The sequence below is a fragment of the Montipora capricornis genome, chromosome 8 (genome assembly GCF_036669925.1).
Source record: "Montipora capricornis isolate CH-2021 chromosome 8, ASM3666992v2, whole genome shotgun sequence".
Classification (NCBI taxonomy): domain Eukaryota; kingdom Metazoa; phylum Cnidaria; class Anthozoa; order Scleractinia; family Acroporidae; genus Montipora; species Montipora capricornis.
Genome location: NC_090890.1, coordinates 17679770 through 17700924, shown reverse-complemented (window position 1 = coordinate 17700924; position 21155 = coordinate 17679770). Strand labels below are relative to the sequence as shown.

Below are 21155 nucleotides of genomic sequence, written 5' to 3'. Positions count from 1 at the left end.
TTCGCTTGTTCGAAAGAGCTTTCAAAATTGTGAAGAACAACGTTTACTTTATTGTGATAGCAGTCTTGGTAGGCGAGCTATTCAAGATTTTGATGTATGCACATTAGATGACTTGTGACGTCACATAGTGGACACAAAATTATGTTAAATCACAAAACATGCAATATCTTTACAATTAATAAGTCTGCAGGGTTGAAATTTTGCAGACTTGATGTGCTACATGTACCAAAACTACACATTGTAATAGTGATTATGATGTCACCATAGCAACATACTTTGCAATATCAAAAATGCCTTCTTTGTTGCTTCAGAGTCTAACAGACTTCCTTGTGCTTGTGCTGTATAATGTCCATATTCGGTCACACGCACTGAATGAATGATTTTACATCATCTTGTGTCCACTATATGACGTCACAATACGTCTAATTTGCGTAAATCAAAATATTGAATAACTCGGCAACCAAAAGAGCTATCACAATAAAATAAACACTACTCTTTATCATTTTAAAAGCTCTTTCAAACAAGCAAATATAAAATTTTGTGTCATATGCACTTTAAAAGTTTCAACAGCTTTTGAAGTTTTGCGAAATTGGGGAAAGTTTGAAAACACAGCATGTTGGCCTCCTTCCAATGGTGAAATTGGCAGAAAATAACACATTTTTAACTCGCTCGTACGGTAAGACGTGGCATCGTCTGTTTATGAAACACAACCACAATATAAACACACTTTAGCTCTTTATAACACAGTAATAAAATTGGGAAAAGCTGTTTTCATGAGAACGTTTTGGCGGTTAGAAGAAAACCAGTTTCAGGCATTTCAAAAAATCGCAAATTTCACCCAACTTCTACACTACAGAAACCCAATTGGTATGTCCAGTTTGGACATGAAGTAACAACTTTGAAGAACAACCTTTGTAAATTACTGTGTTAAAATATTTCTGGTGGCACTAAAGAGTAGTTTGACAAGAATCTCCGACTGAATTTATGACACAAACTGCCGGCTGGATGCGCAAAGAAAATTGTAACCATTTTCATGGAGAGAAATATTGGAGAAAACCTTCGCAAAATTACTAAAGGGGCTTGCACAATAATTTTATATAGTGTTGATGCTTTTGAATTTCGATAAACACACACACTGCCCTTGTTTTCAGTCCGGACTTGACCGAAACCGCAACATAACATGAACCTTACCATGTTTCTAAAAACTATCCATTATCTGTCTGATCAAAATAAGCATCCACTAAAGCGTTGTGTTTGGTACTGTAATATATGTAGCTTGCTAGACATGTGATACCCTTGTTTGCTCGCAATTTGTCGGAACCTGGCCGCAAACAAAATCACAGAAGTAAGTCATTCCAGAACAGAACCAGGATATGATGTAAAAACAAGATTGCGTGAAAGGTCAATAGACATAATCCTTTTTTAGGTGTTAGCGTTTTGAGGTTTAAGCCTAAAGTGCATGCTAGAAATACTAGTTCTCAATCTACCTTTTGATGCGAAAAAACCTTTCATGCATTGATATCAAGACGCTAGTTTACATTTCATTGCATGGCATGTTGTGGCTATTCACTCCTCGTTGGTGGACCCTGTGGCCCCAGTTCATTTAACCCCACGAATGTGGAATGTGTTGCAATAAGCGAGTGTAGCAAAGATGTCTACAATCACCTCGTGTATTGCAAAATGAGCGACGACATTGCAGTGGACAGTGAATCAAAGCTATTACATACTCGAGCAGGTAGGTGGTTTCCTTTTAGACATTACAAATCCTTGAAAACGATTTTTTCTTTGGACATTTTTTTTTAATTTAATCGGCATTTTTATTTAGGCATTTTTGAGAGTGAAGAGTCATACAAATAACAGTCTGCCCACGACATCGAGATTTGTTTGGGACTAGGTGGAGGTGCAATAAGTGGCGGTGTTCGATCACCACTTCTGTGGGGATTGATGCCCACAGGGGATAATCCTCAGCCCCAAAGGCTCAATATGGTTTGAAAAAGGTGCATCCAGCCAATGTTATGAGCGGCACGAATATGCTTGCACCAGTAGGCTCGCATAACTTTTAAACGTTGTTATATTCTGGGTAAATTTGTTTAAGTGATTTTCGTTCATGATAAATTATCTGCAATTTTTTTACGCGGTCAATATACGGTGCGTAGACCAGTAACGCCCTACACTTGTGGGCACTCGTAAAAAGAAAAGACTCCAAAAATTATGTTTTATGGCGGCAACAATTTTCTGTTAGGAAAGTACGTTTGAGCAGCGGTGTTCTGTGCCAACTTCTCTGTTCATGCGTCACCCCCGAGCCTCTTCCGCATGCACATGAGAGCTAGTAAAACAACGCACCCTAGAGTAACTGCGTAAACCAAATTGCAGATACTTTATCATGAAGGAAAATCATTTAAAGAAATTTACCCAGAATATAACAACAATGTTTAATACTTACGCGAGCCTACTGCAGCTGGTACGAGCATATTCGTGGCGCTCATAACATAGGCTGGATGCGCCTATCTAGGGTGCGTAGTTTTAGTAGCTCTCATGTGCATGCGGAAGAGGCTCAGGGGTTAGAAAGTTGACACAGAACACTGCTGCTCAAACATACTTTTCTAACAGAAAACCATTGCCACTGTAAAGACATGATTTTTGGAGTCTGTTCACAACTGTTTGTTTACTTAGTGCTTTAGACACGCCAGTGCACGAGCGCGAACTGCGAAAAAACATGTTCTCATTCCCCCGGCCAACCTGTCACGCCCTAGACTTGTGACTGCTCGTAAAAAGAAAAGACTCTAAAAATCATGTGTTATGGCGGCAACAATTTTCTGTAAGGAAAGTATGTTTGAGCCCAAGCCTCTTCCGCATGCAAATGAGAGCTAGTAAAACTACGCACCCTAGAGTGACTGCGTAAACAAATTGCAGCTAATTTATCATGAACGCAAATCACTTACACAAATTTACCCAGAATATAACAACAATGTGTAATACTTACGGGAGCCTACTGCACGAAAAAATGTATTTTCACCAAATTTGCACAGCGCAAATATAATGCAAACATATGTTTACTCTAGAGAAAACCTGTAACAAACGGGGTAAATGCCACCTTTGCACCATATTTTCACACCTGTGTGAAAATAGTAGCAAATGTGGCATTTACCATGTTTGCTACAGGTTTGCTCTAGAATAAATATATGTTTGCATTATATTTACTGTGCAAATTTGGTGTAAATCAGTTTTTTTGAGCTGGTACAAGCACATTCGTGGCGCTCATAACATAGGCTGAATGCGCCTTATATTGAGCCTTTGGGGCTGAGGATTATCCCCTGTGGGGATCGAACACCACCACTTATTGCACCACCACCTAGTCCCAAACAAATCTTGATGTCGTAGACACACTGTTATTTTTAAATGAGACTCTTCTGTCTCAAAAATGCCTAAATAAAAATGCGGATTAAATTTTAAAAAATGTCCAACGAAAAATTCGTTTTCGAGGACTTGTAATGTCCAAAAGGAAACCACCTACCTGCTCGAGTAAGTAATAGCTTTGATTCACTGTCCACTGCAATGTCGCTGATTTTGCAATACACGAGGTGATTCTAGACATCTTTGCTACACTCGAAATAGATAAATAAAATTATTGTGCAAGCCCTTTAAGTAATTTTGTGAAGGTTTTCTCCAATATTTCTCTCCATGAAAACGGTTACAATTTGCTTTGCACATCCAGCCGGCAGTTTGTGTCATAAATTCAGTCGGAGATTCTTGTCAAACTGCTCTTCACATTTTGATCTCTTGACGGGGTAATTTTATCAGAGCCGCCAGAAATATTTTAAGACAGTAATTTACAAAGGTTGTTCTTCAAAGTTGTTGTTATTTCATGTCCTAATTCGACATTGCAATTGGGTTTCTGTAGTGTGGAAGTTGGTGAAATTTGCGATTTTTTGAAATGCTTGAAACTGGTTTTCTTCTAACGGCCAAAACATTCTCATGTCAACAGCTTTTCCCAATTTTATTACTGTTATAAAGAGCTAAAGTGTGTTTATATTGTTTGTGTTTCATAAACAGACGCCAACACGTCTTACCGTATGAGTGAGTTAGAAATGTGTTATTTTCCGTCAATTTCACCATTCAAAGGAGGCCAACATGCTGTGTTTTCAAATTTTCCCTAATTTCACAAAATGTAGAAAGCTGTTGAAACTTTTAATGTTATTTTTGAAAATACTTCACTATAGAGGTTACTTGGGCAAAATATGAAGGAATTCATGAACATCAACGCCCAATTCTCCATAATTTCAGACATCAGCTCTTAAGTTCGTTGTTGCTGTCAGTAGACAGTTGTTCAGTTAGGATTTGTTTTTATTGAGCCTTACCAACATGATTTAGATACGAAAAGCAACAGTAAAGGTCATTGCTGTTACTGGATTTTATATGCTCTTGCAGAAACGTAGCAAAGAGGCTACAATGCTTGTTGGTTTGTGTAGATTGTTTCAGTTTTCCTGGCTATTCCTGGTCCTGGAATTTTGTAGATATGGTTCTGGAAAGTCCTGGAAAACTCCAGGAATTTTGATGGACCAGAGTGGTGTACGAACCCTGCTTCCTACAACTTTTCCGAAGCGAATTGTTTTGCAACATTTCCTGTGTGGCCAAAAAGGTCTTCATGAAATCATCAGTTGTGTTCATATACAGAACATGACAAATCGGAGAGTCTGCGGAAAATATTGTGTTGTCGGCCCTGGGCTAGTCAGCTACAACAATCCTAGTTTGACCCCTGGTATAACAGTGCATCTTTTTCCTACAAAGGTGGTTTGAAGAAAGAAATGGACGAAATTTGGCCAAAAGCACTGGCCTGGTTTCAAACCTACCCAGCAAACGTACGAAGACTGCAATCTGGTGTTGTTTTTTGCACAAAAAGTCGATTTTGGTGATATGTCTGGGGTCTGAAGATTTAAGTCTGCAGGGTGTCTACTCACCCACCCACACTGGTTGCAAGGAAAACAGGTGGGTTGAGCCACCCGACCATGAACAGGTAGTACCGGATTACAAGTTTACCGATAGCAGTCAAAACTGACTGACCTGACAAAAAAGTCTACCACGGTCGGGGAGGCCGACGCACCCCCTTTCTTGGCAGCGGCGACAAATCTGAAAAGACCAGGAAATAGTCATCCTCTCCGCTCCAACTGCACTCACCTAATGAAATTTGCCACCTGGAACGTGCATACCCTGATGGACTCAGATACTCCACCTGAGCGACGCACAGCACTGGTTGGACATGAATTGAAGAGACTGGATATTGATGTTGCAGCACTGCAAGAAACTAGACTCCCTGCAGAGGGGAAGATCGGTGAGATAGGATCTGGCTACCCTTTCTTTTGGAAAGGCCTACCTCATCACGATAAACGTATCCGTGGCATTGGACTAGCCATCGAGATGAGTCTTCTCAAGCACCTCAAGGAGTTTCCAGTAGGACTGAGTGAGCGCCTCATGACTGCCAGATTCACGCTCGAGAATGATCTCACCCTTGTCTGTGAGTATGCACCTACTCTGGATGCAAATGATACCATGAAGGAAACTTTTTATGCTGCTCTTGATAAAGTGATTGCTAATAGCCCTAAGAGAGATCGCCTTTTGATACTGGGTGACTTTTAATGCTTGTGTTGGCCCTGTTCACGAAACTTGGTCTCCAATTGGACATAACAGAATCGGAAAGATCAACCAGAATGGTCAACTTCTACTTACAAAATGCACCGAGCATAACCTCCTAATTACTAACACACGGTTCCAGTTGAAGAACAGATGTAAAGGAACCTGGCAACACCCTAGGTCAAAACATTAGCATCAAATTGATTTCATAATCATCAAGTCCAGGGATCGAAAGGAAGTCAAGAAAGCTCGTGCCATCATTGGCTCTGATAGCTGCTTAACTGACCACCGTCTAGAGAAGTGTGAAATCATGATCCAGCCCCAAAAGAAAATGAGGTTGCAGGCCAAAGTGAAAAAGTTTGATGTTGCCTCTCTGAAAAACCCAGACAACCCTAACCCAGACAACATTGGCTAACAGTCTCTCATTACTCACAGATGAAAAACCTGTGATTGAGACGTGGAACGACCTGAAGAATGTTATCCTTGACTCTTGTACAAAAACCATCGGCTCTAAAAAGAAAGTAAATCAAGACTGGTTTGACGAAAATAGCGCTGAAATAAATTTACTTATCGAGCACAGAAGAGCTATTCTCATCAAGTGGCAGAGGAACCCAAGAACAAGAGCAAGAAACAAACTGCAACAGCGTACTCGTGAACTAAAGAACAAGTGGTGGAAGAACAAAGCTGCAGAGCTTCAGATGCTAGCAGATAAACAGAACTCGAAGGCCTTGTTTGCTGCAATGAAGGCTGTTTATAGCCCCAGCGCATATGGCCCAACTCCACTGCGAACTGCAGATGGAGCAATGGTGAAGGATCCTGCCTCTGTCCAGGCGCGATGTAGGGAGCACTTTTACAATTTGCTGAATCGTGAAGCTGAAGTTGACCAGACAGTTATCAATGAGTTGAGACAGTTCCCAGTCAAACATGAGCTCGCTGATCCACCTACACCTCATGAAGTTAATCTAGCCATCATGTCACTGAAAAACGCCAAGGCAACTTGGCCTGATGGAATCCCAGCTGAAGTACTGATGCACGGCGGACCAGATTTGGCTCAACGTCTTCACAATTTCATACAGAGCATTTGGACCGAGGAACAAGCTCCAGCTGACCTTAAAGATGCACTGATAGTCGCCATTCACAAGAAAGGTGACAAGGCAACTACAGAGGCATTTCGCTGCTATCAGTCGTTGGTAAATGGTATGATCATGTCACCAATGCTGCAGTTCTTGACCGAGCTTCCCTTACAAGTAGTGATGCTATACTACAGCAATATAGACTCAGATGGTACGGACACATGGTCAGAATGAATGCACAGCGCCTCCCAAAACAGCTTCTCTTCAGTCAGCTATCTACTGGATCTCGAAGAGCTGGTGCTCCTAAAAAGAGATACAAGGACGCACTTAAAACGACCTTTAAAGACTGTGAGATTGCTGACTGGGCCACAGCCCCAGCAGACAGACTGGTGTGGAGGAGAACGGTTTGTGATGGTGTTAAGACTTTTGAAACCAATAGGAGAATAGCTGAGGACAATAAACACGCAAGACGAAAAGCTGCTGAAGGGCTTAAACAGGGGCAGCCATCTGGCTAGCTGCCTGGACAAACATCATTTGGACCGCCATACTCGTGTCGAGCGGCAGTGATTATGATGAAGATTTAAGAAACGAACTTTCCCAACCATAGACCTAGGAAAAAGAAAGGAAGGTCAACCAGTGATTGCAACAGATTGAGTGCAAAGGGAGGTGCAGTGTGAATTGATATGCTCACATATGTGAGCCGATGCTCTCGATCGACCACTTCATTCTATGCCATATAGTCTCAAGTCAGACTGTTCCACTTCTACAATGACGATGAATAACGACTTCCTCAGTGTTATTTCGAGGTGCACTTAGTGTGTTCAGTGATATGAACATAATTATTACTGTTGCAGCAAATCATTTCAATGGAGAATGCATTGAGTAATTTTATGTTTCATCTGTTTCTTAAAAGTACCTTTTGTTTTATTGAAGCTTACCGGTTTATGAATTAATCAGGAAACAACGTGGCCGAGGAGCATATATTTCTGTTGAAACCGAGTGTTGAAATAATGACATAGTGTTTAAAGTAAGGAGTGAGAATTCTGCGTAAACTGCTTTGACACCTTGTAGGTTGTTCTGTGAATTAACAGTTGCGTAGAAAAATTTGATCATGGAAACATGTACAACTTCTGCCATTGAAACCACTTTCCAAATTCACCGGCAATCTTACAAACTCGGTAACAGGAATATTTTGAAATACGTGAAACAAGAATAATTAAGTTTGACTGTTGAGATTCTGAATTCTCCTGGGCGTTCTCTTCATTACAAAACAAAGTACACTTTGTATTCCATTTCCTTAAAAGAATCACTTTAAACCTATAAACGACACATAGCACATGAATTTATAGAAAAAAACTGCAATTTGAAGCAAGATTTTGTAAAAGACCTGCAAGATTCCTGTCAAATTTTGGAGATCGTGAAGAGATCTCGCAGCTTCTGTCGGGTCATGCGTGACAATTCACTTCATGCGTGGCAATTCACTGTAGAAAGGAAATGCTGTTTCCAAAGCAAAGCGTCTATCTCTAAATAGCAATATAACACAAACGGTGAAGGCATTATTTTAAAAGAAGAAAAGCCTAGCTCTTAAAGTCAGCAAGATCTACTCAGCGTCGTTAAAGCCTTCTCGGCAGAAATGTTTCACTAAAAGTATGTGTTTGCATGACGAGGATGTGACAGAAATATTGGAAATATATCTCCCGCATTTGACTAAAATATATTTGTCATCCACTTCACTCAAATCCTCCTGAAATACAGGGTTTCTGATTTCCCTGGATTCCAGAAGTTTTTTAAGTCGTGAAGTCATAAGTGGGTTCCAACTGAAATAAACTAATACAACAGAATAATACAACTAAGTTATTTTAAATTAACAGCTTGGTAGTAGATGTAAACGTGCCGCAAAGCCTAACTGTAAAGTAACTTGAATACAAACTGACAGTAATAAATTAAAATGAGAGAACTCTGCATGTTGTCCTTAGGAATAAAGAAGATCGTGGTTATAACATAATGGGAGGCGCGGTGGCCTCATGGTTAGTGTGCTTGACTCCAGATCGAGTGGTCTGGGTTCGGGGCCTGGCCGGGGACGTTGTGTAGTGTTCTTGGGCAAGACACTTTACTCTCACGGTGCCTCTCTCCACCCAGGTGTATAAATGGGTACCGGCGTAATGCTGGGGGTAACCCTGCGATGGACTAGCATCCCCTCCAGGGGGGAGTCGAAATACTCCTAGTCGCTTCATGCTACAGTAACCGGAGATAAGCACCGGCCTGATGGGCCTTCTAGGCTCGCAGCAGACTTTACCTTTACCTATAACAGAATGACAATGTTACTACTATAAACAATGTAGCTGAACATGCATTCCAGAAGAAAATCTCGAACATAGCAATGTTGGAAACAAATGAATTAAAATTTATATACTTTAGAGATAGACAGATCTTGAAGATGAAGTGAAGACTTGACCTTGCAGGGCTCGAAATTAACTTCTTTGCTCAGGTGCCAGCTGACAACTAATGGGAAAAATGTGGTTGCCAACTTATTTAATATATGATTTAACGGTATGTAAAAACATGATTTTAAATGTTAATTTGCATGCAAGGAAAGTCACAATTATTAAATAGCAAAAAACAGCACGAGAAAGACCTCTAAAGTCACTGTGTTTTTGCCTTTTGTCTTTAGTTTGGTGATGGTGTTCTTTACGGTTATTGAAATGAAGTGGAGCACTGAACGTTTTAAGTCTGTGTTTTCCATAGCAGGGCAAAGATGGGTCCTTTATCCTTTCTTTTCAGCCCTTCAAAACATAGTTCTTTATCCTCCTACAGCTTGCATAGCAAGCAACTCACCTTTATCGCTAGTAAATGCAATACTGCAATTGCTGGGCCTAGTCTCCAAATGGCACACATGTCCAATATACATGTACATGAACTGAGTTGGGTCGTCAATTGCTGTTAACAGCCCGACTCGCCGGATGCCGGGTCGTGAAGTTTAAAAAGGAAGTAAGCTTTACTGCCAGAAGTCAAACTGCCTGGGGCAGCTTCAAATATCTTGATGGATCGTGACGACACGTCATTTGAAAAGTCGACCCGACTATTGGAAGCGTCAGGTGGTGAGAGAAAGAAAAACGTGGATGAACAAAGGACGCTGTGCTGCTCAAAAATGTTGTATGCTTCGTTCTTAAAGAGTAGCGATTAAAATATCGATATGTACATAGAAAATTATAAACATCGACCAGAACAGATTTCACAAATGTTGCAAATGTGTCCTTAATACCCTGACCACATGCTGTTCAGAAACAGAAATAATGACCGACTGTAAGAGCGCTCCGAAATGTTGAGTGCTTTGTTCTTAAAGCGTAGCGAAATTGCTGTACGCTTCCTCAAAACATCCAAGCATAGCAAAAATTAGCGCAAGCTTCCTAAAAGCATCCAAAAATGGTGTCACATGCTTTGGCGTTTTCAGCGCCCTCGCCATTACTGGGCCAAACTTTGTATCTACGATTTTATTGAACAGTATTTTTTAATAAATGCAGCTATGGGACTTTTCCCGTAGCCATTTACTCCAAGTGTTGATTGGTTCCATTTTTGCCCAGTAAACATAGCTCAGGCAAGGCAGCATTATTGGGTTGTGATTGTACATTATAGGGGAAAAGAAAGCATAAAGGGAATATTTGCTGGCAAACAGGATTTCTATGCTTCTTCTTCCCATTGTGTAACAATGGTTTAAATAAACACATTTACACACAAACCCCATGACTGTTTCAAATTCTTCAATTCCCAACACAAAGTGATACCATCAAAATACTTACTGTTTCTTGAAGAACGACTACTCCAATGATATTGCAACAAGAAAGTGGCTGCTAACACAGAAACGAAATTGTTTCCCAACAACTCCATTCTTCACACAGAAGCAATGATATTTGCAAAATCATTACATCCTATCTGAGAACAAAGTGACGACTATAGCAGTATTTTTAGTTGCTTTCAGCTTAAGAAAGTCACCAGCGCCAACACAGTATCACAATGACTTGTTCTATCTTTAATTTGGAAAGTCAGACTTAAAATTCTACTACCTTACTCTACATACTCTATATACGAATTCTAAGAGTTACATTGAAAAAACCCCTTCCACACCAGTACTCATTAAAACACATATGACCAAAATATGTACAAACAACGGCCCCATTTTCCACCCCATGTCCAGCCTCGAGAAATTATGCATTCATGTTGCAGAACATCCACAAATAAACTGTAAACCAGCACTATTGCTACAAAAGCAAATGAAGAACTTCAAAACTATCGCCCAATATTAATCACCTAAATGCATCAAAGTCGTTAACATATTTAAACTCTTCATGAGTTTTGCGTGGTTTAAATATCAGTATACCCCAAATTGCAACCTTGCGTTGTCGTTGCTTCACGGTCACACGTTTCATAAAAACCTCAATAAAGTATATATTTTCTGGAAGCTTAGGAATTTTAGATTCCGATTATTGGTTGATTTAAGGCAAGAAATAAATACCTTTCCTAAAATAGGCATCATTTTTCAAAAGTATGTAGTTTCACAAATTGAGTTTACGGTCAGAATTTAACCGGAAACTATGTTTTCTACACACCTTGATCGAAAAAACTGTGCCTTGGATTAATTGTCTGGTTTTTTTTTTTTTTTTTTTCGCTGTTAAACTTTAAGTTTTTATAAAACACACAGTCGCTTTTCTTAAATACTCATTACTTTCAAAGGAGAAATAAAGCCATTTGTGGACAGCTTCTTATTATAATTTATTCATAGAGTCGTTTTTCCTGTCTAACTTTTTATAGTATAAACCTTTTTACACATTCAAAGTGTTTGCAACTAAAAAAAAAACTCAATGAGGTGTACCTGAGAATATCAAAATTATCAATTTTGGGGTATACTGATACCTCACAACATCACTCCCAGGGGACCAAACACAATAACAAACCTACAACACAGTCTTTCCAAATTCGTTTCCGGCCACAATTGTAAGCTCACAGCCGCCGTACTTTTTACTATCCTGTGTCTTTAAAATGTCTAATTTATGTTTCACCTTAGAGGCTAGCGATTCAATATTACCCGACGGTCACAAACGAGTAACATAAATATGAATAGCGAAACAACTGTGTCATGGTGGATTGACATCACCACCTCAAATGACAGCTCACCGCCTCTAGTATTTTCACAAATACAGGATTTTTTCAAGGTCCCTCACCACCTGACATTTCCAACAGTCGGGTCGACTTTTCAAGTGACGGCTCGTCTCGAACTAGACGGGTCGTCACGACTGCTCAACATTTTCAGCCACCTCACCGCCTCCAGTATCTTCACAAATACACGATTTTTTTTAAGTCCCTCCTAACTTGTGAATTCAAAGGTAAATTTCACACGAAAAACCAATATTGCATGAATTTTGAAGCAATGAGAAATTTACTGTGGAATCCACCATTTCAGCAAAGAATTTTGCTTGAATCGCATGAGTTTTAAAAGAAACCAAGCACATGGAAAACGAAAAAAGCGATTGCAGAGTCAACTGTCAATAGCCAGTGGGTGCGTGCGTGCGTGCGTAAATGAGTGAGTGAGTGAGTGAGTGGTAGGTCTGCAGCTTCTTGAATTACAATAATTGATGTTTCTTTGTGGCCCACTTGTCGCCTTTTTCCTTTATTAATTTTCTTGATGAAAAGAGAATTAAAACTATTTGAGTATGTTATTATCAAATTAACAGACATTTAAATGCTGATATCCAAAGCACTCTTTTGTCACTTCTACGGAGATCGTCACGCAAGCTCACATTCTGCAGGTCAAATAAATAAGCAAAAAATTTACCAGTCAAACATAATATTTTTACTCTCAAAGACCGGGTCAGCCTCTCTGTCTTCGTTGAAAAACATTCAACAGTAATTTCCTTGCAACGGAAAGAAAAACAGTAGAAAACTATTTTTATCTTATCATTGCGATCGATGAGCAAAAAAATGTAGATTTCATTGGCATGTTTGTGTTGAGATTCCCACGACGCTTCACTCAAAAATTTTTAGCAGTGATAGAAAAGATGAGCTCTTCTGAATTAAACGAAACATTAAAAAACTGCAACTTAGTTTTCACATATGTCAAATGAAATCTTTTAGTCATTGAGCGTAAGTGCACATTTTCGGCAATACTACTTAAATTTTGCTGACAGGTAAACATGTGGATTATATCGGATAGTCTGTCTGTTGATTTCACAGATACATGTAGCTTCTTTCAAGGCCACCCAACGGGCAAATTAAGCCAAAAGCCTTTGAGAGACGTTCCTAGGTTCCTGGTAATGATGAAAGACTGTCTAAAGAGATGTTTTATCACCTAGAAGAATTTTGATCTGTTCAGACATCTTAGCTGAAAAGTGAAGAGTCCGAAAATTTTAGAACTTTCCAGTGAACCAGTTGCACATCTGAAATTGTTAGGTGAACGTTTTAAGTGTGAAAATATCCCTTTCGAAAATGTGAAGGACTACTTTTCCCTGTTTGCGAATCCGCTTTAGGTGATGTTTTAGTAAAGAAATCTATAGCTGTTTGGGAAGGCAGAACTGAAAGTCTTACAACAATTTGACTCTCCCAAACCCATATTTCACAGAAGATTATCGTTGGGTGACCCCACTATTTCTTCTCACGTAATTTATAATATTCACGCAATTTTTGATTTTCACTCCACTTTTCTTTTAAAATGTATATCTGTATGAAAAAATATAGAAGTGGAACCTGCCTGTGTGTTAGGTGAGAGGGAAAACAGAGCTGAAAAGCCTTTTCAAATCCTCATGTCATTTAACAACCACATCGGAAAATAAGTGGGTGAAACACGAAAATAAACAGGTCTGTTGGAAGCGTGCTTGAATCATGATGATGAATCATAAAGCAGTTTTAATTTCCAAAATAATAGAATTGCCACATGATAAATAACCTCATCTAGGATAGTGAATTTTTGACAATGCAGATACAACCACACAAATTAGATGACTGTGACCTTTGTGTTGAATTTGCACATTTGTGGTCAACTTTAATAACACTTGAAAGAAAATAAAACAAACTAACAAAACAACAAGCAGATGTCTTGCTGTCATTTTGCCGTAGCATTTGTTAGTATTAAACACGCAAGTTAACTTGTATACAGGCGGCAGCTGAAATCAATGTCACTTTTGATTTTGCGATTTACTTGTGCAGCTAAAACAACAGTGCAACTGCACTAAAAAGGAGCAGTAACAAGTGAGACCTCTCCTTGGATTTAAAGACTTCATTTATCTTATTTTTCCAAATGATCTCCGACTAAGTTCTTTGCATGTTGGTGTCTTTTCTGAATTGCTGTTTTTTTTTGTCTTATCAAGGTTTAATGGTGATGGATTTACACCCCTGGATATTGCTGTTATGCTAGGCAGACCCTCTATTATAAAAATGCTCCTGTTGTATGGTGCTCAAGAAGGAACAAAATGTAAGTGTCTGGCTTATGACTGTCTTTTTGTTTTTGTTAATGAAGTCCATTTTTAGTTTGCATTAATACAAATCCAATATTTGCTGAGAAATTATAGGTTTATTCATGGGGTATTAGGTCAACCAAATAGCTAGAACCTAGTACCCTGATAATTTTATATCATGTTGAAACTAGGGGAAATACTAGAACTAAATTTTAAATGAGATTTTACTGCCCCATCAGTAATATATAGTAAATAGGGACATGACCATACTAAAAGGGCTATTCATGTAATGATAGTTGTCTTTATGTTATTTTTAGAAGGTCGTTCAAGGTCATAAAATCAATGGTGTTGTGGTAAATAAAACTAGATGCCTGTGGTACGTGTTACACAAAAACAGAAGGCACTGAATTGGGTGGTATTGAACTGCAGTGTTCTAGTTAATTTTTTTTAAGTGGGGGTCATTAAGACCATTTGAGGGGTCACCCAGATGTCGTGCCAGCAGAAGCCCTTTGGCTCCCACCTTCACACGTTTAATTATTTTGTAATGTCCTGTCCCATTTTGAGGTCTTTTTAACTTATTTTTTTAAGCTTTGGTAATAAATTCAGTTCTAAGATAAGAAAACACGCTCTTGAATAAAATTCACCCGTTTCTTCTTTAAATAAATACCGTAGTCTGCAAAAACACTAGCTGCAAATTGCTCTTATGGACATTTTCCTGCATGTCATGCATGTCTTGCTGTTGCACTTAGCAAACATTTATTGCACACACTAAGGAAGGATGTTGTTTCCGCTTCACAATTCCTCTTCATTTCAGTGTAATCTAATGCCAGGTCAAAACAATTTTTGGCTTTACATTTGCACCATAAAGTACCGTAAAAGCCGGAAAGTTAACAATAAAAGACAAGCCAAAAGATAGGTGAAGAAAAAAAAAACCATGGTTTTTGTGGTTATTTCAACATGACGAGCTGACAAGACAGCGAAAACAAAAGCACTATAAGGGAAAACATGGGCCTTGATGAAGGAGCTGTTAATTGAACGGGAAAAATGTGGAAGGGCTTTTAGTTCATGTGCAGCTTGTGTCGCAAACGTATGGGCGGGAAGCTTGACTCCTGAATCCTTTAAGTTGCATGTGCATCACTAAAGAGGTTCAATGATGTGTTCGAAAAGTAATGCCACAAAATAAAACACTGTCTCGTTGTCTAACTATGCAAAGTTTGTCTTGCGGCATATTAAAAACAAAACGGTGAAAGTTTTTGGATTTTTCATGTCGCGTAGCCGTGTCATTTAAACTAAAAATACAAAATGATATTTAACGCGACCAAAAACACTTCCAGCGTAATAATTGAACCCGCCGGCAAGCTGTTGTAAATATGCCCTTGCCAAAAACCTTTGAATGGCTTTTCGACTGTCTTGCAGCTTTTAACTGCATGAACTTAAAGCACCGGGTACAATGATTTCGTTGACATTTGGAGTGGTATTTTGCTTTAAAAAAAATCATTTAGATATACAGTACAGGAACGAAAATACACATTGCGCTGTTTCAACATAAAGATGCAAAATTTTGATGCGACAAGGTGACTTATATGGTTGCCGAAATGTGACAATATTCGATGTCGAGTATATACGTTTGATAATTTCCACATATTGTCAATAAAATTCAAATATATTTGAGTTTGTTCAATACATTCGATAAACTTGTAGCAAAATTCGATAAATTCGTCTTGATGTGCATTCGATTCTCTCGTCCATTTATGAAACAATTGAAGCAATATTCATTCGATAATTCAAGAAATATTCATCCAATGATTCGAACAAAATTTGGTTGATAATGCATGTGACCTATCTTCCATATTTGGATGTAAGGCTTGGCTACTGAGTTTACAAAATGGTGGAACAAATTGAATGGGAGCCTTTGGCGCCAAGCCTGCTCAATTTACTAGATAAATATGAAATAGATTCTGAAGAGGTAACCTATCCTATCTTAGCCAATATATTTAATGGCGTTGAAATGGCTCATTCTGTTATTCTTGTCATGGCAGATACTATTTATGATGAACGACAGTCTGATATTACTGCGGCCCAAGGCAATGCAGTGTTGTCAGGATCCACTCTTGTTAGACTTGACCTTACTCCATCACGTTGAACTCGTAGTCCCAGGGATCTTAGTGCTCAGTTAGGTAGGATTGACCTGTGGTGGGTCCTCTATAATGGGATCAAGTTCTGCATCAGTTATGTCTGAAAACTTACTAAGACCATGACCATGACCATGACCTGTGACACGTCTGTGAATTGTAGAACGAGATACATTTAACATTATAGCAATGCGAGTCCAAGTGAACCCAAGCCCTCTCAATTCTTCCGAAATAGCTGGTGGTACATCGAAGGATGGTCTCCCGTGTCCACTCCTTTTACAAGAGGGCTTGCCAAAATCCACAGCACTGGTTTTCCTTCTCTCAGTCTCAGCAAGTTGTTGCCACCAGTATCGATGAATTTTGCAAAAACAATGACTGTCATTCATCATTAGTAGTATCTGCCATGACAAGAATAACAGAAAGAGCCATTTCAATGCCATTAAGGACGTTCGCGCGAAATTTTTTCAACATTGATTTTTTTCTGAAACTTTTACCACTGTAAGATGATGAGTTAGTTATGTCAGAAATGTAAAAAAAATGGGAGGTCACCGACTTCGTTTTGGATAGATCATGCCCGGAAAATCACCCAAAATGGGACAAAATCGGGCTTCGTTAGAGATTAAGGCCAGTGTCTGTAAACCCAAATATATTGCAATTAAATCTGAAGTGAAATCTTCTCTGCCGAATATTGTTTAAGTGGACTTACTAAGTGAATTTAGTCAACTGGTGAGGTTCCTTAAAGATCAAGTTCGCATTTAGCGACAACAGTTTCACGCGCCTTGCAGCCGCAAGATGGCAGGATTTGATGTCCCGTGAGCAGAAATCTTGAAATTTTTTTAACTTCCCACATTGATTTTTTGTTCATTTTTGGACAACGTGGAGATAATTGTAAATAAAATCCGTTTCTGGAAAGAAAAATAGGGGTCACCGAACATCCAAGACCGTTAAATCCAGGCAAAGCTATAGCAATGGCCTTTTGCTCTATTATTTCTCATTTTATTACTTAGCGCGCACGCTCGTGTATGACATGGTGTGTGAATTGCGTGCGCAGTAAGGATGCGCAGAAACAATTGGCGCGAACGTCCTTAAATACATTGGCTGCAATAGGATTGGTTACCCCTTCACATAGTTAACAGAGTGGAATGGTTATGAAGCCAGACAAATTTCTTTGCTGTAGGTTTTTGTTTTCTTTTTTGGCCTTGACTGTGCACACAACACAACACAATAGCTGTTTACTCTGTACTGAGGAACTAACCAATAGAAACGTGTTGGTTACATAATTTATGCATAGTGTATGAGCGCAAAACAAAAGATTCTGCATGGTCATGGACTTTCCAACCTAAATCTTACCATCTTTGTTTACTCCTTTGATGTTTGCCGAACTTCAAAACCATTCCCCGCTATTACAGTCAAAACTGCTCAAGCGTTCTTCTGATGAGCAGATTAATAAGTTTATTATTGCAAATTTTATTTCAGCAATCATTTCGATAATCTGGTCGTTGGATGAATGAGGCAAAATTCAAATCAAGCCTCAGTTCTAAACTTGAATTTATAGCTGACATGCATTATCAAATTTTTTTCGAATCATCAAATGAATATTTCTTGAATTATCAATGAATTTTGCTGGAATCATGGAATGAACATTGCTTAAATTATCGAATGATTGTTTCATAAATGGAGGAGAGAATCGAATGCGTATCACGCCACATTTATCAAATTTTGCTACAAGTTTATCGAATGTATTGAACAAACTCAAATATATTTGAATTTTATTGTCAATATGTGAAAATTATCAAACGCATATACGCGACATCGCATATTGACACATTTCGGCAACCATAGACTTAAGGTTACTGCTAACCTTTTCGGTCTCAAATTATGCAAAGTGTTAAAAGGGTACCATAAGATAGCTCATTATATGTGACTGTTCACAGGAAAACATACTTTAACGCTTATCCGTTAAGCAGCTAAAAACTAACGGATAGTTGACGGCTTTCAAAGCGTTCTAATGGCTAGCAGGTTTTTCCTAATGGCCTCGTTACAACATTTTAACGCTTTGCCCTAACGGTCTAGTAATCCAGCCAAACGGCTCACGAAAACGTTCGGCAACTGTTTAACGGCTGAGCAAACAATCTAACGGATAACCGTGAAAGTGCCTTAAGGCTTGCATCAGATCTGCTTGAGCATTAGCAATTGGCGCCTTGCATACTGTAGAGCCAAAGAACAGTTTTATAAATCGTTTCAGAAAATGGTCAATTTCCCCACGAAAATGTAATGCCAATTACATTCATAGCCGTGAAATGGAAACACTACTCAAAACAAGCGCTAAATTTGTCGATACACGAGCTCGCTGTACATGTATAAAGTCTGATATTAGTAAGACGTTAAAACATTCCCCCGGAATTAAAACGTTTTGAAAACAGTCTCTTTAATTACAGTGTAAACAACCTTATGCAAATTTCATACTCAGGGCTTGAGACTAACGGTAGCCAACTAGCCACAGCCTAGTGAAATTTCAGTTTTGGCTTGTAGATTTTGAGCTTCCACTAGCCATTGGGGCTGGTAAATATTGTGAAGCAGTGGAGTTCTGGACGCAAACAAAAATGAAAATTGTTTCTTATGGATGTGGCAAAAGGAGAGAATAGAAACTAACAACATAAACTTTGAGCAGATTCTATGGAATTTACTTCCTTAAAAACAGGAAACCGACACAGATTACACTTTCCCCACCCCATGTTACGAACGATTAATCATGTGTGAAATCATTCGGAACCTCTCTGCTGTTCTTTCCATAAGCGTGTTTCCATATGGGCTTAACTCCGTTGCAAACAATCACAAGCACCTTCCCAGAGCTTGATCACAAACAGTTTGCGTAACACCTTTTACGTTCATCCCCGACCAATCACCAATAATTGGCGATTATTGCAAACAAGACACAAGAGACAGAAAATTTTCTATTGTTGCATCTTGTTGGCGACGAGTAGGAATGCAAAAGCGAGGAAACAACGATATGGAAACACGATCGTAAACTGTTTCTGATTGTTTGCGATCAATCAATGATATTTTTGTGCATGTGATGCGTTTTGACGAATTAAAGGCAAGTATAAGTAATGAAAATGCCGTACAAGTACGATTGTGGCAATGAGGATACTCCTCAAAACAGTGTGAACTTAATGAATGTCTTAAGGGAATACCCCGCCAATTATATCTTTAGTAAAGTTCTTGATCACAAAAAGGCCGGCCCTACAGTATAATTTGGTACTGGTTATGCTGCAGCCCGTTGCTGCTCCTCGAAATTGTTGTGGACCCAGAATCAGTGACGTCTCTTGACACTTCATCTGTGCCTTCTTCTTCGCAACAATTCCAACATAACAAGTTGACCAAGATGCAAAAGTCTAATTCTGCTTTTATTTTTGGGCACTTTTCTTACGATGTCACAAGATCAAGTTGCGCAAAGCAATCCTGCATGTGTAAAACAGGATTGCAAACACAAACGCAAAAACGACATTGTTTGCAATCGAGCCAACGCAAACTGTTTGCAACTGTTTGCGACGTTGCTATGTGTATATGGAAAGAGGTCACATACTTGACTAGAAATTGACTCCAAATATAATTTATTTCAAATAAAAATTAAAAAACAGAAAGAGATAATATGGAGCGACTTACGTCGTTTACTACAAGGAATGGTGAATCTCGCATAAAAAGAGAAAAAAACACTTGCTTGCGAGCACTGTGGCCGCCAAATATTAATGGACTCCGAAAACCATTCAAGAATAAAACGCTTGGATTGCTGTTTGAAACTATTAAAAAGGAAATCTTATATGAGGGCGTCTGTCATTTCTATCTAATTTAAGATATTATTTTCCCACATTCTGCTGCTTTTGTGCTTCATGTGTAGAATGGCGCTTTCAGGTTAAAATTTCAATCGCAGTTAGCTCTAATCAAAAGAAAAGCCTTTCCACAGACTTCGAAACAAGCAGTCTAGTTTTATGTTCGGTTTATTTCTTACTTTACTTTATTCCGCGTTTTCCACACCCCAGTGCATTTGTGAGTTGCAAAGTTTTGGTAATGGTTCTGTGAGAATTGGCCTCGAGGCCACGAAAACTTTGCCTTTGTGAGAAAAATATGGGAAGCAGAGCACTCTGGCATATTTGCGTCACTGTCGCGAGGATGGATATGAGAAAATGAGAATATTTACTAAAAGCACAAGTTGTGTTTGGAAATGTGGAATTTTTTTCGTGATAGTTTTAACAAATGAATGAAACTGCGCATGACGAGAGTGGCTAGTGCAAATTTAGATTTGGCTAGTGAAATCAGACCTGATACTAGCCACTAGGCTAGTGAGCTAAAAAGTTAGTCTCAAGCCCTGATACTCAATGTGGACGACCCCAAAGTTCACTACTAGCGTTTTGTCATCTTCGGCGGAAGTCCTTAGTCGTGCATCCCAGAATATCAAAATAGTCATAAAAAAATCCTGCCGCAATTTGCCTATTGCTAAGCCGAGTCCAAGGTTTGTTCGTTTGGAGAGCATTTTGTTATTTTCTGGACTTACGCAATTATTCTAATTGCATTTAAGGCATCTCGATGCCGCTGTCAGTAGCAGAACTTTATAACAGTGCCATTGATTATGAGTACAAAAAGCAAACCACGCTTGATTGTTATCGTGAATGGTCTATTTATTTAGTATGTCATTCGCAAATTATGGCCTTTACAAACAATAACCTAAGCTAAAAATCTATTAAAAGTATGTGAGAAACTTGGTTATGCTAAAAAATCGTTTTACACTCTTCAGTGATCCTTAGTGGCGAACTTGCTAGTGCGACACCTTGCATCGATTTTCGTTTTAATAAAGCTCCACAGTCTACCTTTTTCTCCTGCAC

At 38.9% G+C, this 21155-nt stretch overlaps 1 protein-coding gene across 1 annotated transcript in view; it reads left to right on the top strand.

The window, feature by feature from the left end:
• The window catches only part of LOC138059020 (ankyrin-repeat and fibronectin type III domain-containing 1-like), a 213514-nt gene that overhangs the window by 69741 nt on the left and 122618 nt on the right, over positions 1 to 21155 (top strand). Inside the window, 1 exon segment of the mRNA XM_068904513.1 lies at positions 14057 to 14160. Coding sequence (XP_068760614.1) covers positions 14057 to 14160 — 104 coding nt within the window.